The sequence below is a fragment of the Bombina bombina genome, chromosome 3, assembly GCF_027579735.1.
Source record: "Bombina bombina isolate aBomBom1 chromosome 3, aBomBom1.pri, whole genome shotgun sequence".
Taxonomy (NCBI): domain Eukaryota; kingdom Metazoa; phylum Chordata; class Amphibia; order Anura; family Bombinatoridae; genus Bombina; species Bombina bombina.
Window position 1 is genome coordinate 197,901,788 of NC_069501.1, and position 24,427 is coordinate 197,926,214.

Here is a 24,427-nt window from a genome sequence, read left to right on the forward strand (position 1 = left end):
CGAGCGATGGGTTAGCAGTTTGGCTCTGCTGATGTGTTTGAACCTTGGTTGCTAACCAACTTTATGGGTCCGTTAGAGGAGTTTCTTTGCTCCCTCAGGAGATGGGGGATCCTTAGGGATTCCTCGGTTGTTGAGAGGATTGGTTCTTGGATGAGTTTAGATTGTTCTGTGGCCTATAGAGGTGTTGTGTTGGTCTACACCGTCTAGGCTGTGAAGGAGCGTGATGTTTTGTGTTCCTTCAGGTGGCAGCTGTGCTTCCTCTTTCACGCCTTTAGCATGATCGTTTTTTTTCTCGATCTTCTACGGCTGCGGAAGTTTTTTCCTAGCTAGTGAGACATCCTCAGTTTATTGTGGCCTGGGGCTTGGTTTTGGTTGCGGTAAGGGTTTTTTCCCTTTGCGATCCTGATCGGTGGTTATCGCTCGTCTACGCTGTGTAGTGGTTTATGCGTCTGCCGGTCCTTAGAATTCTTTGGTTTCTCTATGGTCGTTTTTCCATTTTTTGCTGCTGTCTTTCTCTGTCCTGACATTTGTCTAGGTGAGCCTAGCGAGCGGATCTTGGTTGTCTTCTTGAAGACCTGAGTTGGTCTTTCTGTCGTATTAGTCGGGTCCCCTTGTTGTTTTCAGGGGCTTTGACTGGGTTGTTGCCCCTGAGAGTGGGGTCTTCAAGGCTTGTGTCTCCATTGCATCTACTCGTGGTAACTGTTCAGGTCCTTTGGACTGTCAGTGACTTTGCGTCCCGGGGTCGTTTTTTGTTTTTCTTTCAATAATGTTGTTCCCGGTTTTCGTACGAAACAAGATTTTGTTTTTAGGGAATATGTTTTTCGGTAGGTGCCTTCATTGGTCCGCCTCATACCCTCCCGTCTTGGCATTCTGTGTCCTATTTGCCTGTGGACTCTTTCCCATTAGGAAGAAAAACATAAATTATGCTTACCTAATCATTTCCTTTTCTTCCGTGGGAAAGAGTCCACAGACCCCCGCCCGTTTTGGAGGCGTTGTTGTTGATCATCTTCTGGCACCTTTTCACCTTGATGCTTCTTCCACTGTTCCTCGGCTGAATAACTGGGGGATAGGGGAAGTGGGAGGCGTATTTAAGCCTTTGGCTGGTGGGTCTTTGCCTCCTCCTGGTGGCCAGGTTCTTATTTCCCATAAGTAATGAATGCGGCTGTGGACTCTTTAGCATGGAAGAAAAGAAAATGATCAGGTAAGCATAATTTATGTTTTTCAGAGCTATATATTACAGTTGTTTTGCTACGCATAACTGACATTTTATATTAAAATCTCATGGAGTTGACTTTCCCTTCAAGTTATGACAGTAAATGATGGTAATATTGAGAAAATGGATTAGCTGTCTCCATTACTGCTAGTCTGTTTTACACAACATATCACATATAAGCCAGCGTTTCTTTATAGCACTTCAGAAGATAAGAAGTGCTAATAATAGTACTAGCTACCTCTGACTGCCTGCAACATGGAAATGGAGACAGTACTATTATTATTATTATTATTATTAGGTATTTGTAGAGCGCCAACAGATTCTGCAGCGCTAGTAACACCAATACTGACTGGTTCTATCACCATATAGTCCACAAGATGTTCAGCACCCATGTATTTGCAAGCTATTGGCCCCTGCACCAGGGCCCAAGAACACAGATAGAAAAAAACGCAGCACCTCCAAAGTAATAGTTTATTCTTTATTTCAAACCGAAAAGATAAGCAAAATCAAAACTTCACTATTCAGATCTTAAGACATGATTAAGGCCCGAAGACTGAAACTGCGTTGTTGCTTTTTGTGTGTGTGTTTTGGGAATGCAATAAAGATAATAATAAAGTTTATTCTTTATTGCATACACAAAATAAAAAAAGCAAAAACAATGTTTCGTTCTTCAAATTGTAATCCTGCCTTAAAGTGATGGTAAACTCCACTATTGCTAAGTTCAAGAATTTGATTAGTTATTACTATATGTATTAAACTGCTTTATCAATTTCAAATGTATATATGTAATTTTATTAAAAATTATCTTTATTCAAAAACTGTTGTTGTGCCTGAATAAACTTGACGCTTACCTATTCTCCACCCTCTCTACACGTCAGACAATTTGCGCGCTCCGATTTCAAATGCATGCGCATTGGAGCAAATGACGTATACCAAGTAAACATTGGGGGCTCCATGTACTAAGCCGTCAATTCATCCGTCATTGTAGACGCGGATAAACTCGCCGTTACTCGCCGCGGGCGAAATGGTGTCCGCTGTCGCTATGTACTAATAATCCCCCAATAAATAGACACATCTAGCCCGCCGCCAGCAGTGGCGGAATATTGATAAATTTGACGCCTCGCTCGCCGCGACTAAGCTGATGTACTTAACTTTCAGTTGAATTGTCTGGCCAATTATTAACACGTGACACGAACATCATAGTAGTCGCGGGAATAGAATTTTGCTCCTATAAAAGTTCAACTTATCTAAACAACTTTATTATTGATCAAAAATTTTTGAAGAGTGATTACAGAGCGTTATTTTTGTAATATTTATTTACAATTTGGATATGGATTCATCTTGATCTGAAACCACTTCAAAATCCAAGAATCCTCACTTTTCGCATCAGCAATTATCCCCCTGGTAGTTCGGTGAGCTTCATTGAAACGTACTTGACTGGTCTGTGGTTTGTTATAGGGAGTCAACAGACATTCTGTACATGAGTAGCCTCCATCTCCTAATAGAAGATATACAAATTTAAAATATAGATTACTCTTTAATTACAGTCGACAAATTGGGCGCAATTTATGTACATGGAAATGAGAGACAAATTAGACGCCAGTTATGCTGTAAGTACAATGCTGATATTACTGCCTTTTATATATGTCTAGACTGGCGTCTAGAGTGACTTTCCTATTGTTTTGTAACTTGCCCGCCACCTAAAAGGTGGCGAGGCAAAAATAACGAGGTGGGAGCGGAAATTGTCGCGAGCAGACAAATAGATTTTTTAGTACATTCGTTTTTGGCGAGTTGGTGGTCAAATGTGTCTAATTACAGTGAAATATGGAGAGGTAGCGAGGTTTGGCGGATAAGTACGCTCGCAATTTTAAAGATGCGAGTTTGAACATAGTTGACGACTTTGTACATATCAGTTTGCGAGTTTTGACGCGAGATTTGTTGCGGGTAGCTCGCTGACTGCTTAGTACATGGAGCCCTGAGTCACGAGATTCGATGTTTACTTGGTTCAGTCTGAAGTTAAAGTTTAACTGGATAGAGAGTGCGAGCGATCGGTCCCTTCTAAAACGAGCATAATATTAATATAATAAATAATAAAATAATATTATATCATTTTCAATAAGAAATATTATTGGCTAAATTGTGGAAATCACAAACCATAAGTAAATAAAATGCAGCCACATACTTACTGGCACTGTTCCAAGTAAACAATGAATCGTTTGACAATAATACACAATTCAATTTTTACTTTTGTAAAATAAGAGACAAAGAGCATGCATTGAAAATACATGAATGCGCAAAATCGTTGCCGCTTTTTAACGCTCCTGATTGGTTGTCCATATGCTGCGAAGAATGCAAAACTGCGCTTGTGTAAATCATGTTGCATAGAAGTAATGTTTTTACATACATGCCATTACATGACATTGAGTGTGTAAATTGAATGTAATGTAACTATAGCAATATTATAATCAATATATACGGAGTTTACCATCCCTTTAAGATTTAAATAAAAACATAATTTATGTAAGGAACTTACCTGATAAATTCATTTCTTTCATATTGGCAAGAGTCCATGAGCTAGTGACGTATGGGATATACATTCCTACCAGGAGGGGCAAAGTTTCCCAAACCTCAAAATGCCTATAAATACACCCCACCACACCCACAATACAGTTTAACGAATAGCCAAGAAGTGGGGTGATAAGAAAGGAGCGAAAGCATCAACAAGGAATTGGAATAATTGTGCTTTAGCCAAAAAAATCGTAACCACCACAAAAAGGGTGGGCCTCATGGACTCTTGCCAATATGAAAGAAATGAATTTATCAGGTAAGTTCCTTACATAATTATGTTTTCTTTCATGTAATTGGCAAGAGTCCATGAGCTAGTGACGTATGGGATAGCAAATACCCAAGATGTGGCACTCCACGCAAGAGTCACTAGAGAGGGAGGGATAAAAATAAAGACAGTCAATTCCGCTGAAAAAAGAATCCACAACCCAAATCAAAAAGTTTTAATCTTTATAATGAAAAAACTGAAATTATAAGCAGAAGAATGAAACTGAAACAGCTGCCTGAAGAACTTTTCCACCAAAAACTGCTTCTGAAGAAGAGAAAACATCAAAATGGTAGAATTAAGTAAAAATATGCAAAGAAGACCAAGTTGCTGCATTGCAAATCTGATCAACAGAAGCTTCATTCTTAAAAGCCCAGGAAGTAGAAACTGACCTAGTAGAATGAGCCGTAATCCTCTGAGGCGGGGATTTACCCGACTCCAAATAAGCATGATGAATCAAAAGCTTTAACCAAGACGCCAAAGAAATGGCAGAAGCCTTCTGACCTTTCCTAGAACCAGAAAAGATAACAAATAGACTAGAAGTCTTTCTGAAATCTTTAGTAGCTTCTACATAATATTTCAAAGCTCTAACCACATCCAAAGAATGTAAAGATATTTCCAAAGAATTCTTAGGATTAGGACACAACGAAGGGACAACAATTTCTCTACTAATGTTGTTGGAATTCACAACTTTAAGTAAAAATGTAAAAGAAGTCCGCAAAACCGCCTTATCCTGATGAAAAATCAGAAAAGGAGACTCACAAGTAAGAGCAGATAATTCAGAAACTCTTCTAGCAGAAGAGATGGCCAAAAGAAACAATACTTTCCAAGAATGTAATTTAATGTCCAGAGAATGCATAGGCTCAAACGGAGGAGCCTGTAAAGCCCTCAAAACCAAATTAAGACTCCAAGGAGGAGAAATTGGCTTAATGACAGGCTTGATACGAACTAAAGCCTGTACAAAACAATGAATGTCAGGAAGATTAGCAATTTTTCTGTGAAACAGAAAGAGCAGAGATTTGTCCTTTCAAGGAACTTGCAGACAGACCCTTATCCAAACCATCCTGAAGAAACTGTAAAATTCTAGGAATTCTAAAAGAATGCCAAGAAAATTTATGAGAAGAACACCATGAAATGTAAGTCTTCCAAACTCGGTAATAAATCTTTCTAGACACAGATTTGCGAGCCTGCAACATAGTATTAATCACTGAGTCAGAGAAACCTCTATGACTAAGCACTAAACGTTCAATCTCCATACCTTAAAATTTAATGATTTGAGATCCTGATGGAAAAATGGACCTTGAGATAGAAGGTCTGGCCTTAACGGAAGTGGCCAAGGTTGGCAATTGGACATCCGAACAAGAACCAGATACCAAAACCTGTGTGGCCATGCTGGAGCCACCAGCAGTACAAATGAATGTTCCATTATGATTTTGGAAATCACTCTTGGAAGAAGAACTAGAGGCGGAAAGAGATAAGCAGGTTGATAATTCCAAGGCAGTGACAACGCATCCACTGCTTCCGCCTGAGGATCCCTGGATCTGGACAGATACCTTGGAAGTTTCCTGTTTAGATGAGAAGCCATCAGATCTATTTCTTGAAGCCCCCACATCTGAACAATCTGAAGAAACACATCTGGGTGGAGACCATTCTCCCGGATGTAAAGTCTGGCGACTGAGATAATCCGCTTCCCAATTGTCTATACCTGGGATATGGACCGCAGAGATTAGACAAGAGCTGGATTCCGCCCATGCAAGTATCCAAGATACTTCTTTCATAGCTTGAGGACTGTGAGTCCCACCTTGATGATTGACATATACGGTTGTGACATTGTCTGTCTGAAAACAAATAAAAGGTTCTCTCTTCAGAAGAGGCCAAAACTGAAGAGCTCTGAAAATCTGAGTCCCAAAATATTGATTGGTAATCTCGCCTCTTGAGATTTCCAAACCCCCTGCGCTGTTAGAGATCCCCAGACAGCTCCCCAACCTGAAAGACTTGCATCTGTTGAAATCACAGTCCAGGTTGGACGAACAAAAGAGGCCCCCTGAACCAAACAATGGTGATCTAACCACCAAGTCAGAGATAGTCGAATATTGGGTTTTAAGGATATTAATTTTGATATCTTTGTATAATCCCGGCACCATTGATTCAGCATACAAAGCTGAAGAGGCCTCATGTGAAAATAAGCAAAGGGGATCGCGTCCGATGCTGCAGTCATGAGACCTAAAACCTCCATGCACATAGCTACTGAAGGGAATGACTGAGACTGAAGGTTCTGACAGGCTGAAACCCATTTCAGACGTCTTTTGTCTGTTAGAGACAAAGTCATGGATACTGAATCTATTTGGAATCCTAAAAAGGTTACCCTTGTCTGAGGAATCAAGGAACTTTTTGGTAAATTGATCCTCCAACCATGTCTTTGAAGAAACAACACTAGTTGATTCGTGTGAGATTCTGCAGAATGTAATGACTGAGCAAGTACCAAGATATCGTCCAAATAAGGAAACACCGCAATACCCCGCTCTCTGATTACAGAGAGAAGGGCACCGAGAACCTTTGAAAAGATCCTTGGAGCTGTTGCTAGGCCAAAAGGAAGAGCAACAAATTGGTAATGCTTGTCTAGAAAAGAGAATCTCAGGAACTGATAATGATCTAGATGAATCGGAATATGAAGATATGCATCCTGTAAGTCTATTGTGGACATATAATGCCCTTGCTGTTCAAAAGGCAGAATAGTCCTTATAGTCACCATTTTGAATGTAGGTATTCTTACATAACAATTCAAAATTTTTAGATCCAGAACTGGTCTGAAAGAATTCTCTTTCTTTGGAACAATTAACAGATTTGAATAAAACCCCAGACCCCGTCCCAGATATGGAACTGGCACAATTACCCTGGATAACTCCAGGTCTGAAACACACTTCAGGAAAGCCTGAGCCTTTACTGGGTTCACTGGAATGCGTGAGAGAAAGAAATTTCTCACAGGCAGTCTTATCTTGAAACCTATTCTGTACCCTTGAGAAACAATGTTCTGAATCCAATGATTTTGGATTGAATTGATCCAAACATCTTTGAAAAATCGAAGCCTGCTGCCCCCTACCAGCTGTGCTGGAATGAGGACCGCACCTTCATGCGGACTTGGGGGCTGGTTTTGATTTTCTAAAAGGCTTGGATTTATTCCAGACTGGAGAAGGCTTCCAATTGGAAACCGTTCCTTTAGGGGAAGGGTCAGGTTTCTGTTCCTTATTCTGACGAAAGGAACGAAAACGGTTAGTAGCCCTAAATTTACCCCTAGATTTTTTATCCTGAGGCAAAAAGGCTCCCTTCCCCCCAGTAACAGTTGAAATTATAGAATCCAACTGAGAACCAATTAATTTATTACCTTGGAAAGATAAAGATAGCAACGTTGACTTAGAAGTCATATCCGCATTCCAAGATTTAAGCCATAAAGCTCTTCTAGCTAAAATAGCTAAAGACATATACCTGACATCAATTCTAATGATATCAAAAATGGCATCACAAATGAAATTATTAGCATGTTGAATTAGCTTAACAATGCTATACACATTAGGATCTGGTACTTGTTGCGCTAAAGTTTCCAACCAAAAAGTTGAAGCTGCAGCAACATCAACCAAAGAAATAGCAGGCCTAAGAAGATGACCTGAACATAAATAAGCCTTCCTTAGATAAGATTCAAGCTTCCTATCTAAAAGATCTTTAAAAGAAGTACTATCTGCCGTAGGAATAGTAGTACGCTTAGCAAGAGTAGAGATAGCCCCATCAACTTTGGGGATTTTTTTTCCCAAAACTCCAATCTATCAGTCGGCAAAGGGTACAGTCTCTTAAACCTTGAAGAAGGAGTAAAAGATGTACCCAGACTATTCCATTCCCTAGAAATTACCTCTGAAATAGCATCAGGAACTGGAAAAACCTCAGGAATAACTACATGAGGTTTAAAAACCGAATTTAAACGTTTACTGGTTTTAATATCAAGAGGACTAGTCTCCTCTATATCTAATGCAATCAACACCTCTTTTAATAAAGAACGAATATACTCCATCTTGAATAAATATGAAGTTTTGGCAGTGTCAATATCTGACGCAGAATCTTCTGAACTAGATAGATCCTCATCAGAGATAGATAAATCAGAATGCTGTCGGTCATTTAAAAATTCATTGAATTTATGAGAAGTTTTAAAAGACCTTTTACGTTTATTAGAAGGTGGTATAACAGACAGAGCCTTCTGAATAGAATTAGAAACAAATTCTCTCACATTAACAGGAATATCCTGAACATTAGATGTTAAAGGAACAACAACAGGTAATGGATTACTACTAATGGAAATATTGTCTGATTTAGAAAGTTTATCATGACAACTAACACAAACTACAGCCGGAGGAACAGTTACCACAAGTTTACAACAAATGCACTTAGTTTTGGTAGAACCGACATCAGTCAGCAGCATTCCAGAAGTAGATTCTGATACAGGGTCAGACTGGGACATCTTGCAATATGTAATAGAAAAAACAACATATAAAGCAAAATTATCAATTTCCTTATATGACAGTTTCAGGAATGGGAAAAAATGCAAACAGATTAAGCCTCTGGAAACCAGAAGCAAAAATACATGAAGACTTAAATAATGTCAAAAAGTCTGGCGCCAAGAATGACGCCCACAACTGACAAAATATTTTTTGGCGCCAAAAACGTCTGCAACAAACACGAGCGTCATTGATGACGCAACTACGTGAAAATTCTCAGCGCCAAGTAAGACGCCGGAAATGACGAAAATACGTCAACAAACGTAATTCTTGCGCCAAAAAAGTCTCGCGCCAAAAATGACGCAATAAATGATAGCATTTTGCGCACCCGTGAGCCTAACAGCCCGCAATTTAGAGTCAATTTGAAAAATTTCAGGTAAGAATTTTTTTTTCTATATGTGCATTTCCCAAAATGAAACTGACAGTCTGTAAAAAAGGAAATATACTGATAAACCTGAATCATGGCAAATATAAGTACAAACATTATATTTAGAACTTAACATTTAAAGTGCCAAACCATAGCTAAGAGTGTCTTAATAAAGGAAAACATACTTACCAAAAGACACTCATCTACATAAAGTAGATAGCCAAACCAGTACTGAAACGAGAATCAGTAGCGGTAATGGTATATAAGAGTATATCGTCGATCTGAAAAGGGAGGTAGGAGATGAATCTCTACGACCGATAACAGAGAACCTATGAAATAGATCCCCGTTAGGATGACCATTGCATTCAATAGGTAATACTCCCTTCACGTCTCTGTCATTCACTTCGCTCTGACAGGAACCGGGCTTCAGCATGCTGAGAAGCGCATATCAACGTAGAAATCTAGCACAAACTTACTTCACCACCTCCATAGGAGGCAAAGTTTGTAAAACTGAATTGTGGGTGTGGTGGGGGATGTATTTATAGGCATTTTGAGGTTTGGGAAACTTTGCCCCTCCTGGTAGGAATGTATATCCCATACGTCACTAGCTCATGGACTCTTGCCAATTACATGAAAGAAACATCAATTTCACTTTTCTTGTATTTTGGGTATGAAATGATGAAAAAACTACAGCATCACCTTGGAGGGTACTGTATGTGTTACCAAGACATTTACTATTACTAAAAGATGCTAGGATACTTTGAAAAACATTGTAAACTTAAATGTTAAAAAAAAAATATACATTTTTTGCACTTAAAAAATTACCTGTTGTAATGACCAAAAACATGTGTAATTAAAAATTATATTATTTTACTTTTAAGGTAGTATTAAAAGCTTTAATGCAGCTTTTAAACGTCACTGTTTAAAAATGAGTAGTGGTACCAAACTGACAGCTGGCGATAAATAGCTAAAGGATTGAGATTCAGGTGAAAAATGACTTCTGCAACTGTAATAGAAAGTAATAGCTGTTACAATCAATCTTCAGCTACAACTATGTCGTTTTCAGAATTTTGATTGACTTCTGGAGTTTGATCAAAGGCCAGTCAGAATTATTTGTAATAGGATTTCTGGTATTTTCTAACTTTGTCCTTATTAATTGAGGCTCAGTTGGCATATATGTTTATCCATATATTTAATTAACTTATATCAAGTTATTTCTCATTGATTTTTACTTTATAAATGTAAATATATCTCTTAAAACTCCTTGATTTTTTTTATCAATGTATTTGTTATAAATAAATTAATTAATAAATACTTTTCATTTCTTATTGCGATGGTATACTGAAGCTACGAAAGTATTGTGAATCAGAGCACTGCACTCTTCAAACTCATAATGGCCTAGATTACGAGTGGAGTGCAAACGTTTGCGCCAGAGCGATAAGGGGTATATTGCGAGGGTTTGCGCTCATCAGGCTTTCTGCTCGTATTACAAGTTACTTTCAACTCGTAATATGAGCGCAAACCGACAAGCGTAAAAATCTTACTTCTAGTGCATATAACTATCAAGCGGGTGCTTTAATTTGCGTTCCACACGTAATCTAGCCCAATATAAATATTAATGCAATGTATTTCCCCTACTCAGTCTGAAGGAGATCTCAAACAAAAAATGTTATCAGTTAAGTGTATTTATTTTTCAGTCTGAAGTATGTTCATTTGAAACAGCAAGCAAGTGTAGTTCGGTACTATTTTATTCATGTGCCATCCTTGACCTCAGTCAATAAGTATAATAGAATTGAGACTAAGCTTCATTGGCATTGCTTGCTGAATAAAAAGTAGATATTTCCTTTATAATGTGTCCAGATGCTTCCATTCTTTTCTACGTTTTTTTTTATAAATAATCTACTGCTGGTCAGATAAAGGACTGCTTGACTCCTGTGCTTCTAAAATAGTTTTTTTTTTCCATTTTTACTTTTTGTTTAAGGGTCAATTATATTTATATGAAATTGCACCCTTACAAGCACATACAATGTTTGCTTATACTTCTAAAACTTATATTGTTCTATTCACCATTTATTATAATTCTACTGGGCAGTAGATATCTCTGTGAAATAGAAAGTAGTAATAGAAATAAGATAATTACTGCCACTATTTAGAATAAGAAATGTTATTTATGTTATATGTATATATTTTATTTAAAGGATTTAAAATATATAGTTACAAATATTACAGTAATTTTCAGTTGGCTATTCTCATTAATAATTATATATTTTAATGTTTTTTTGTTTTTGTTTCTTTAAATGAAGGAATGTAAGAATTCTAGGACACAAAAGACTAAAAAACAAACACTATGGGGAATGGAGCTTGATGCTCCGTGTTTCTGGCGGGCCTGCAGGCTCACCAGAAACAGCAGTTATGAAGCAGCGGTCACAAAGACCGCTGCTCCATATCCTGTCCGTCTGCTCTGAGCAGGCGGACAGGAATCGCCACAATACAACCCGATCGAGTACGATCGGGTTGATTGACACCCCCCTGCTGGCGGCCTAATGGCCCCGAGTCTTCAGGGGGCGGCGTTGCCCGCAGTGTCGGATCAGGTCCGCCAGACCTTGATACATATGCCCCTATATGGTCACCCCTACTAAAAATTGTGTTTAGGTTAGGGGTCGACAAATCTGTTTAAAATTTAGGAGCCAGTAAGAAATTTTAGGAGCCAGGCAGTTGTATTGCTATATAGATATATGGAGAATAACCCAAAAAGTTAGGAGCCAGGTGTAAAATTCTAGGAGCCAGTGGCTCCTGGGTTTTTCGAGTCCTGGTTTAGGTGTTTTAGTCACACCCTTTGTTTAAGAGGTGCATAAAATCTAGCACATAGCAATGAAATATTTATAGGCAAACATTAGCAGTACTGAAGAGCTCAGTGATGTTAAATGTACTCTCATAGGATGCCACAAGTCAGTTCAGGAAATTTATGTCCTTCAAGATCTGCCCCATTCACCTGAGCAGCGGGGTTTTGAATATCAGGCCCAGAAAGAAAAGCTTTCTCTCCGGAATGAACACCAGCTCAATAACGTTTGCTTGTTCTATGGTCATTTGCCATCAATAATGCTTTTCACATATAAATGAAAAAGAACCCGCTCTTGGGGGCCGAATGGCCCTGCATACTCCTGTATACTCCTGTTTCCGCGCGAGCCAGGAGTTAAGAAGCAGCGGTCTTAACTCGTCTGCTGCCTCTGAGGTTCCGGACATAAATTCGCCCGATTGCATACGATCAGGTTTATTGACACCCCATGCTAGCGGCCGATTGGCCGCAAATCTGCAGGGGGCAGCATTGCACAAGCAGTTCACCAGAAATGCTTGTGCAATGTTGTGCATACGCTGTCGGCATTCAGCGATGTCTGGCGGACATGATATGCTACAGCGTATCATGTCCGCCAGACATTGATAAATCGGCCCCTTGGGGTTCAAAGAGCAGGGTCTATAAATTCCTGACCTGAGATTGTGGAAATACTCAAAACCGCTATATATTTAGATTTTAGGAATTTCAAATATAGGTATATATTTAGTTCTGTGTAACAGAATCAGATTTAATTTATTTTTTATTTTTTTTAACAATTATCCAAATAAGTGTAGTCCTAGAAAACTATTTTTATATGCAAAACAGTAAGTCAAATAATGAACTCAACCAGCAGATCTAGGCTAGCATCAAATTTGAAATACGCTACACAATAATGTTACCGAAAATAACAGGCAAACTAAACGAAAAAAGAAATAACCGAAAATGCCATTTTCAGGCAAAATGTTTCTGCGGTGAATGATCTTTTTCATTTATATATTGTATTTATTTACTCTGGTCTCTGATGAGGTAAAATATGGACAATACTTGACTCAAGTCACAATCAATCCACATATTAAAGTGCTCACCAATGCAACATTTCCAGAATTCAATCTTTCCTAACTCAAGAAACTACAAAAATACTATTCCATTTCTTTATTTTGTCATGTTTTGACTATTGAAACCTACTCCTAAATGGATGTGGAGGTGCTCTTTAAAAACCATCTATTCAGAGAAGCTTACCATCTCTCCTCTGTTTCTCATCCTAATCAAAATAAATCTTTAACTTATTTGACTCACTACTATAAATACAATCCATGTAAAAAGCTACCCAAACTTAGGCCTAGATTTGGAGTTTGGCGGTAGCCGTGAAAACCAGCGTTAGAGGCTCCTAAAGCTGGTTTTAGGCTACCGCCGGTATTTGGAGTCAGTCAGGAAAGGGTCTAACGCTCACTTTTCAGCCGCAACTTTTCCATACCGCAGATCCCCTTACGTCAATTGCGTATCCTATCTTTTCAATGGGATCTTTCTAACTCCGGTATTTAGAGTCGTGTCTGAAGTGAGCGTTAGAAATCTAACGACAAAACTCCAGCCGCAGAAAAAAGTCAGTAGTTAAGAGCTTTCTGGGCTAACGCCGGTTTATAAAGCTCTTAACTACTGTGCTCTAAAGTACACTAACACCCATAAACTACCTATGTACCCCTAAACCGAGGTCCCCCCACATCGCCGCCACTCGATTAAATTTTTTTAACCCCTAATCTGCCGACCGCCACCTACGTTATACTTATGTACCCCTAATCTGCTGCCCCTAACACCGCCGACCCCTGTATTATATTTATTAACCCCTAACCTGCCCCCCACAACGTCACCTCCACCTGCCTACACTTATTAACCACTAATCTGCCGACCGCAAAGCGCCGCTACTTATGTTATCCTTATGTACCCCTAATCTGCTGCCCCTAACACCGCCGACCCCTATATTATATTTATTAACTCCTAATCTGCCCCCCACAACGTCGCCTCCACCTGCCTACACTTATTAACCCCTAATCTGCCGACCGGACCGCACCGCTATTATAATAAAATTATTAACCCCTAATCCGCCTCACTAACCCTATAATAAATAGTATTAACCCCTAATCTGCCCTCCCTAACATCGCCGACACCTAACTTCAAACATTAACCCCTAATCTGCCGACTGGATCTCACCGCTATTCTAATAAATTTATTAGCCCCTAAAGCTAAGTCTAACCCTTACACTAACACCCCCCTAAGTTAAATATAATTTAAATCTAACGAAATAAATTAACTCTTATTAAATACATTATTCCAATTTAAAGCTAAATACTTACCTGTAAAATAAATCCTAATATAGCTACAATATAAATTATATTTATATTATAGCTATTTTAGGATTTATATTTATTTTACAGGTAACTTTGTATTTATTTTAACCAGGTACAATAGCTAAAATAGTTAAAACAATTACAAAATTACCTGTAAAATAAATCCTAACCTAAGTTACAATTAAACCTAACACTACACTATCAATAAATTAATTAAATAAAATACCTACAATTACCTACAATTAAACCTAACACTACACTATCAATACATTAATTAAATACAATATCTACAAATAAATACAATGAAATAAACTAACTAAAGTACAAAAAATAAAAAAGAACTAAGTTACAAAAAATAAAAAAATATTTACAAACATCAGAAAAATATTACAACAATTTTAAACTAATTACACCTACTCTAAGCCCCCTAATAAAATAACAAAGACCCCCAAAATAAAAAAATGCCCTACCCTATTCTAAATTACTAAAGTTCAAAGCTCTTTTACCTTACCAGCCCTGAACAGGGCCCTTTGCGGGGCATGCCCCAAAGAATTCAGCTCTTTTGCCTGTAAAAAAAACACATACAATACCCCCCCCCCCCAACATTACAACCCACCACCCACATACCCCTAATCTAACCCAAACCCCCCTTAAATAAACCTAACACTAAGCCCCTGAAGATCTTCCTACCTTATCTTCACCATACCAGGTTCACCGATCGATCCAGAAGAGCTCCTCCGATGTCCTGATCCAAGCCCAAGCAGGGGGCTGAAGAGGTCCATGATCCGGATGAAGTCATCATCCAAGCGGGAGCTGAAGAGGTCCATGATCCGGCTAAAGTCATCATCCAAGCGGGAGCTGAAGAGGTCCATGATCCGGCTGAAGTCTTCTATCAACGGCATCTTCAATCTTTTTTCTTCCGGATCCATCTTGCAGACCTCCGACGCGGAACATCCTGCTGGCCCGACGGACTACCGACGAATGAAGGCTCCTTTAAGAGACGTCATCCAAGATGGCGTCCCTCGAATTCCGATTGGCTGATAGGATTCTATCAGCCAATCGGAATTAAGGTAGGAAAATTCTGATTGGCTGATGGAATCAGCCAATCAGAATCAAGTTCAATCCGATTGGCCGATCCGATCAGCCAATCAGATTGAGCTCGCATTCTATTGGCTGAATAGGGGTTAATAAGTGTAAGGTTAGGGGTGTTTAGACTCGGGGTACATGTTAGGGTGTTAGGTGCAGACGTAGGAAGTGTTTCCCCATAGACAACAATGGGGCTGCGTTAGGAGCTGAACGCGGCTTTTTTGCAGGTGTTAGGTTTTTTTTCAGCTCAAACAGCCCCATTGTTTCCTATGGGGGAATCGTGCACGAGCACGTTTTTGAAGCTGGCCGCTTCCGTAAGCAACTCTGGTATCGAGAGTTGCAGTGGCGTTAAATATGCTCTACGCTCCTTTTTTGGAGCCTAACGCAGCCATTCTGTGGACTCTCAATACCAGAGTTATTTTAAAGGTGCGGCCAGAAAAAAAGCCAGTGTTAGCTACGCGGGTTGTTACCGACAAAACTCTAAATCTAGCCGCTAGTGTCTGTACCCTCAACCTGTAGACTGTAAGCTCTTTAGAACTTAATAGTTTTGTTTAGCCTGTTATGTATTTGTATCTTACCACATCTCTTTTTCATTATATAACTCTAACTTTGTACCCAGCGCTACAGAATTTTCCAGGACTACTCAAATTAATGATAATAATTAATGAAAACAATTTCCACTTCATAATAAAATTGTACTTGCTCTCTACAGAGCAGCAATTCTTCTATACCTTGTTAATAACCTTGTTATTAAAATTACGCTGCACTCATTTATCATTGCACAAGCCAACGCTGCCACTCACCCCAGTTGGATAAGTCCCTTATTTGGGCCTGGAGCTGAATAAGCTTAAAAGCTGCATCTTAAATGTTGCCCTTTATTATTGCACTACTGCTTTCATATAGTCCATGCAAAGGGACTAAACACATACGGCTAGATTACGAGTCTTGCGTTAGCCTCAAAAAGCAGCATTGAGAGGTCCCAACGCTGCTTTTTAATGCCTGCTGGTATTACGAGTCTGGCAGGTACAGGTGCACCGCTCACTTTTTTTCCGCGACTCGAGCATACAGCAAATCCCCTTACGTCAATTGCGTATCCTATCTTTTTAATGGGATTTGCCTAACGCTGGTATTACGATTCTTGGAGAAAGTGAGTGGTAGACCCTCTCCTGTCAAGATTCCTTCGCATTTAATAGTTAGTAGTTAAGAGTTTTATGGGCTAACGCCGTAACATAAAACTCTTAATTAAAGTGATAAAAAGTACACTAACACCCATAAACTACCTATTAACCCCTAAACCGAGCCCCCCCCCCCACATCGCAAACACTTAAATAATGTTTTAAACCCCTAATCTGCTGACCGGACATCACCGCCACTTCAATAAATATATTAACCCCTAAACCGCCGCACTCCCGCCTCGCAAACACTAGTTACATTTTATTAACCCCTAATCTGCCGTCCCTAACATCGCCGACACCTACATTTATTAACCCCTAATCTGCCGCCCACAACGTCGCCTCAACTATATTAAATGTATTAACCCCTAACCCCCCCTAACTTCAATGTAATTTAAATAAAACAAAATAAAATTACTACAATTAAATGAATTATTCCTATTTAAAACTAAAAACTTACCGATAAAATAAACTTTAAGATAGCTACAATATAACTAATAGTTACATTGTATCTAGCTTAGGGTTTATTTTTATTTTACAGGCAACTTTGTATTTATTTTAACTAGGTACAATAGTTATTAAATAGTTATTAACTATTTAATAACTACCTAGTTAAAATAAAGACAAATTTACCTGTAAAATAAATACTAACCTAAATTACAATTACACCTAACACTACACTATAATTAAAATAATTTCCTAAATTAACTACAATTAAATTAAATAAACTAAAGTATGAAAAAAAAAACACTAAATTACAGAAAAAAATAAAATAATTACAAGAATTTAAAACTAAATACACCTAATCTAATCCCCCTAATAAAATAAAAAAGCCCCCCAAAATAAAAAAAATCCCTACCCTATACTAAATTACAAATAGCCCTTAAAAGGGCCTTTTGCGGGGCATTGCCCCAAAGTAATCAGCTCTTTTACCTGTAAAAAAAAATACACTACCCCCCCCAACATTACAACCCACCACCCACACACCTAACCCTACTCTAAAACCCACCCAATCCCCCCTTAATAAAACCTAACACTACCCCTGGAAGATCACCCTACCTTGAGACGTCTTCACCAAACCGGGCAGAAGTGATCCTCCAGAGGGGCAGAAGTCTTCATCCGATCCGGGCAGAAGAGGACCTCCAGACGGGCAGAAGTCTTCATCCAGGTGGCATCTTCATCCATCCGACGAGGAGCAGCTCCATCTTGAAGACATCCAACGCGGAGCATCCATCCAGATCGACGACTACCCGACGAATGACAGTTCCTTTAAATGACGTCATCCAAGATGGCGGCCCTTGAATTCCGATTGGCTGATAGTATTCTATCAGCCAATCGGAATTAAGGTAGGAAAAATCCTATTGGCTGATGCAATCAGCCAATAGGATTGAAGTTCAATCCTATTGGCTGATCCAATCAGCCAATAGGATTGAGCTTGCATTCTATTGACTGTTCCAATCAGCCAATAGAATGCAAGCTCAATCCTATTGGCTGATTGCATCAGTCAATTGGATTTTTCCTACCTTAATTCCGATTGGCTGATAGAATCCTATCAGCCAATCGGAATTCAAGGGACGCCATCTTGGATGACGTCATTTAAAGGAACCGTCATTCGTCGGGTAGTCGTCGGTCTGGATGGATGCTCCGTGTCGGATGTCTTCAAGATGGAACCGCTCCTAATCGGATGGATGAAGATAGAAGATGCCGCCTGGATGAAGACTTCTGCCCGTCTGGAGGTCCTCTTCTGCCCGGATCGGATGAAGACTTCTGCCCCTCTGGAGGACCACTTCTGCTCGGTTGCGTGAAGACGTCTCAAGGTAGGGTGATCTTCAAGGGGGTAGTGTTAGGTTTTATTAAAGGGACAGTCTAGGCCAAAATAAACTTTCAGGATTCAGATAGAGCATGTAATTTTAAACAATTTTCCAATTTACTTTTATCACCAATTTTGCTTTGTTCTCTTGGTATTCTTAGTTGAAAGCTTAACCTAGGAGGTTCATATGCTAATTTCTTAGACCTTGAAGCCCACCTCTTTCAGATTGCATTTTAACAGTTTTTCACCACTAGAGGGTGTTAGTTCACGTATTTCATATAGATAACACTGTGCTCGTGCACGAGAAGTTATCTGGGAGCAGGCACTGATTGGCTAGACTGCAAGTCTGTCAAAAGAACTGAAAAAAGGGGCAGTTTGCAGAGGCTTAGATTCAAGATAATCACAGAGGTTAAAAGTATATTATAACTGTGTTGGTTATGCAAAATTGGGGAATGGGTAATAAAGGTATTATCTATCTTTTAAAACAATAAAAATTCTGGTATAGACTGTCCCTTTAAGGTGGGATTGGGTGGGTTTTAGAGTAGGGTTGGGTGTGTGGGTGGTGGGTTGTAATGTTGGGGGGGTATTGTATTTTTTTTTTACAGGTAAAAGAGCTGATTGCTTTGGGGCAATGCCCCGCAAAAAGCCCTTTTAAGGGCTATTTGTAATTTAGTATAGGGTAGGGATTTTTTTTTTATTTTGGGGGGCTTTTTATTTTGGGGGGCTTTTTTATTTTATTAGGGGGATTAGAGTAGGTGTAATTAGTTTAAAATTCTTGTAATTATTTTATTATTTTTTGTAATTTAGTGGGGGGGTTTCGTACTTTAGTTTATTTAATTTAATTGTATTTAATTGTATTTGGTTTAGGTAATTAATTTAATTATAGTGTAGTGTTAGATGTAATTGTAACTTAGGTTAGGGTTTATTTTACAGGTAAATTTGTACTAATTTTATCTTGGTAGTTAGTAAATTTAGTAACTATTCTACCTAGTTAAAATAAATATAAAGTTGCCTGTAAAATAAAAATAAATCCTAAAATAGCTACAATGTAACTATTAGTTATATTGTAGCTAGCTTAGGGTTTATTTTACAGGTAAGTATTTAGTTTTAAATAGGAATAATTAATTTAATTGTAGTAATTTTATTTAGATTATTTTAAATTATATTTAAGGTAGGGGAGTTAGGGTTAGACTTAGGTTTAGGGGTTAATATATTTATTATAGTGGCGGCGACGTTGGGGGTGGCAGATTAAGGGTTAATAAATGTAGGTATTTGGCGGCGACGTTGGGGCGGCAGATTAGGGGTTAATAAATATAATGTAGGTTTCGGCGATGTGGGCAGCAGATTAGGGGTTCATAAGTATAATGTCGGTGGCGGCGGTGTCCGGAGCGGCAGATTAGGGGTTAATAATATAATGCAGGTGGCGGCGATGTCGGGGGCGGCAGATTTGGGGTTAATAAGTGTAAGATTAGGGGTGTTTAGACTCGGGATTCATGTTAGGGTGTTAGGTGTAGACATAAATTTACTTTCCCCATAGGAATCAATGGGGCTGCGTTAGGAGCTGAACGCTGCTTTTTTGCAGGTGTTAGGTTTTTTTGTTCAGCAGATTCTGCCCTATTGATTCTTATGGGGAAATCGTGCACAAGCACGTTTAGCCAGCTCACCGCTACCGTAAGCAGCGCTGGTATTGAGGTGAGATGTGGAGCTAAATTTTGCTCTCCACTCACTTTTTAGAGGCTAACGCCGGGTTGAAAAAAAACCCGTAATACCAGCGTTGTTTGTAGGTGAGCGTGAACTGAAACTGCTCGTTGGCACCGCACCCCTGTTACCGCAAAACTCGTAATCTCGGTGATAGGCTCCAGATGAGAAATGCAAAGCTGGGAGCTAGCTGCACACTTTGGTACACCAATGGCAGGAGATATATGTGTCGCAAATCACCAGCTAGCTCTCAGTAGTGCATTGGTGCAGCTGAGGATATCTATATGTGCTTTTCATTAAAGGATATCAAGAGAACAAAGTACATATAATAGAACTGAATTGAAAATAGTCTTAAAGTGAAAGTCAATCCTAGAGTTGTACAAACGCTAGGATTAACTATTGAAACAAATAAAGGGGACTTTCATTCATGAAGTATAAAATACTTCATGTAGAAAGCTCATCACCTCTTAGCCAATAGCCGTGCGGTAAATCCGGCTTGACGCCCATGGTAGCCAGATTTACCGCACGGCTATTGGCTAAGCCGTGGGCTGCTGTAGCAGCTGAGAACAGTGATCGGTTTAAAGGAGGTTTCTACATGAAGTATCTTATACTTCATGAATGATAGTCCCCTTTATTTGTTTCAATAGTCAATCCTAGCGTTTGTACAACGCTAGGATTTACTTTCACTTTAAAATGGCGTGCTCTCTCTGAATAATGACATTTTGACTTTCATGTCTCTTTAAAATGATGCCACTAATGTCATTACCATTATGTATTATTTATTACCCACTTATAAATGATTATCACATAAAACCTAACAATCTGTAAGTCTATCACCCTTACTGTTTATATATTTCTATTTTACATAGTGTTTCTTTTCAACGTTGATTTTCTTTAAAGGTTATTCTGCACATTCATAATCATTACTTCTTATTCTCTTTTATTATTATTGTTAAGATTTAAAGGAGATTAAGATTGCCTTGTTTCTTTATTCTTTCCTTCTGAAAAACATAAGCTTGTTTACAGCATCGTGTTATGTTATTTTTCACAGATCACTGAGCAACGTAGCCTTATCACTTCTAATGGATGAAGAAATAACTTCACTCTCCCCAGTTACAAAGTGTCAAACTAATGTGCTAAATATGGCCATTAGGTCCCTTTTTGACTATAATGCTTCCTACCAAACAGAACCTGTGGCTAAAAAGCAAAGACTTGACTCCCATAACAAGGACAATCTTTCAAGGGACAGTAAAGAAAGACCTTGCTCTTCATCCTATCAAAATGATTTGGAGCACACAGTAACTGCTGTCACAGAATTGTCTCCTCTGTTAGCACTTAATAACACTAGTTGTGTTCTGCTGCTACATGCCAGAAGGGAAAATCAACCTGACTCTATACTAAAAAGGGAGAAGCTGACTGTTCCGTGTGGGAGAATTTCTCTACGCCTTGAAGAGGTTTTAAAAGGAAACCATACAGTAAATGTATTTGAACATTGTCAAGGTAAATTTATAAGCTTCCATCTGAATAATTTAATGCATCTGGTTTACAAAGCTGTTTCTATACCAGTTAAAAATAACTGTCAAAAAGTTTTATTTTGTAAACTTATTTCCTTCTCTAAAATAAAAAATGTAATGTTTATATATGATTTGCTCATACACACACGCATATATATACAGTATCTCACAAAATGTAAAGTAGCGAGTGTACAGCCCGTATAACAGTGTAAATTTGCTGTCCTCTCAAAATAACTCAACACACAGCCATTAATGTTTATACCATTGGAAACAAAAGTAAGTACACCCCTAAGTGGAAATGTACAAATTGGGCCCAAAATGTCAATATTTTGTGTGTCCACCATTATTTTCCAGCACTGCCTTAACCCTCTTGGGCATGAAGTTCACAAGAGCTTCACAGGTTGCCAATGGAGTCCTCTTCCACTCGTCCATGACGACATCACAAAGCTGGTGGGTGTTAGAGAACTTGCGCTTCTCCCACCTTCTGTTTGAGTATGCCCCACAGATAGGTCTTGAGACATGCTTGGCCAGTTTATCACCTTTACCCTCAGCTCCTTTAGCAAGGCAGTGGTCGTCTTGGAGGTCTGTTTGGGTCATTATCATGTTGGAATACTGCCCAGTGGCCCTCTCTCCAAAGGGAGGGGATCATGCTTTGCTTCAGTATGTCACAGTACATGTTGGCATTCATGGTTCCTTCAATGAACTGTAGCTTCCCAGTACCGGCAGCACTCATACAGGCCCAAACCTGCTTGACTGTAGGCAAGACACACTTGTCTTTGTACTCCTCACCTGTTTGCCACCACACATGCTTGACACCATCTGAACCAAATAAGTTTATCTTGGTCTCCTCGAACCACAGGAGATGGTTCCAGTAATCCATGTCCTTAGTCTGCTTGTCTTCAGCAAACTGTTTGCAGGCTTTCTTGTGCATCATCTTTAGAAGAGGCTTCCTTCTGGGATGACAGCCATGCAGACCAATTTGATGCAGTGTGCGGCATATGGTCTGAGCACTGACACGCTGACCCCCCACCCCTTCAACCTCTGCAGCAATGCTGGCAGCACTCATACGTCTATTTCCCAAAAACAACCTCTTGATATGACGCTGGGCACATGCACTCAACTTCTTTGGTCGACCATGGCGAGGCCTGTTCTGAGTGGAACCTGTCCTGTGAAACCGCTGTATGGTCTTGCCTACCGTGCTGCAGCTCAGTTTCAGGGTCTTGGCATTCTTCTTATAGCCTAGGCCATCTTTATGTAGAGAAAAAATTATTTTTTTCATATCCTCAGAGGGTTCTTTGCCATGAGGTGCCATGTTGAACTTCCAGTGACCAGTTTGAGAGAGTGTGAGAGCGATAACACCAAATTTAACACACTTGCTCCCCATTCACACCTGAGACCTTTTAACACTGAGTCACATGACACCGGGGAGGGAAAATGGCTCATTTGGCCCAATTTGGACATTTCCACTTAGGGGTGTACTCACTTTTGTTGCCAACAGTTTGGACATTAATGGCTGTGTGTTGATTTATTTTAAGGGGACCGGAAATTTACAGTGTTATACTGGCTGTACACTCACTACTTTACATTGTAGCAAGGTGTCATTTCTTCAGTGTTGTCGCATGAAAATATATAATAAAATATTTACAGAGATGTGAGGGGTGTACTCACTTTTGTGACATAGTGTGTATGTGTGTATATATATATATATATATATAGAGAGAGAGAGAGAGAGAGAGAGAGAGAGAGAGAGGAACAGACGTTTGCACTCACAGGTCTTTTTTCAAACTTTTAATGTGGAACGTTTTCGGGGTATTATAACCCCATCATCAGCATACAACAGTGATAATAATAAAGCATTTTATAGTGTTTTACAAACAAAGTGTACCAATCACAAACCTCACATCTCCCCCAGCTCTCGCGGTAAAATTATCGGCAGTGGAACGCATAATGCGTTCCACCGTCATGGCTAATACCGGAAGTTTGAAACGTCACTTCCGGTTTATGCCCAAATTACGGATTTTATATACTCAAACAACAAATGTCAGAAAAAACCTGATTAGCTTCCAGGTTGTACACACATTGTGTTGGTGTAGAGTGATCAGTGCCTAAACAATTAGCATTATTAATACACTCGATTTCTCGTGTCAAACTGTGTGAGTGTACGTGTACATTGTTATAACAACCGTTGCCATAGAGACAATAATAAACAACGGCTCAAGTGCATACATACATTTAAAGTGAATAACACAGACCATATAGATGACTTATATATACTTAGAAATTTAAAACGGGATACAATAAATACATAATCCCTAAGGTTGAACATATCAAAAAAAAGGATCAAAATCAAATTGGGTTACCCTGTTGTGCCACTGATAACACATCCCCAATATTTATAATGGATTGATCCAAACTTCATTACAGAATTACGTGTGATAAATATGAGCTGGGATAAGGCTGACCAACTACAAACACTAAGATAAATGGGAGAACTGGTGGACCAGTGTAGCTGATCTGAACATATATATACAGTTCACATCTCTGTCTACCTTGAGACCAAATGTGATACCGCCGTCCGTCCATTATATCAATAGATAAATACATTGTATCCGAAGATAAATACTTTGTAAGATAGACGATAGATATATACAGTATCAATAGATAAATATATTCATAGACTCAACGATAGATAAGCCACCTAAAAAACCTACTAGACAGGTTATATCGATCAGTAAATATATTAGTTAGACCGAAGATAGAAATATTACCTATACTATACATCTAATAGGAGTTAGGTAGCTACCATACAGATATACACTGTGGGGTTCATTTGAGGACATATGTCAAAAACACATCAGGATCACATTCCTATGATAGATTATGTTAATCGCACTTAATACTTGATATCAATTGATAAATATTTTTCAAACACAGATAGATTGTGAATTTGAGATAAAGACTACATGCGACAATTATTGTCATATATTCACACAGAGTTCCATATTGCCTAGACTATTAAGA

General features: G+C 38.9%; 1 protein-coding gene across 1 annotated transcript in view; it reads left to right on the top strand.

Moving 5' to 3' along the window:
- LOC128652276 (Fanconi anemia group B protein) overlaps positions 1-24,427 on the top strand; it is a 167,888-nt gene that overhangs the window by 127,245 nt on the left and 16,216 nt on the right. Inside the window, exon 6 of the mRNA XM_053705214.1 lies at positions 20,944-21,392. Within this exon, the coding sequence (XP_053561189.1) occupies positions 20,944-21,392 (449 nt within the window). The remainder of the gene's footprint in view (positions 1-20,943; positions 21,393-24,427) is intronic.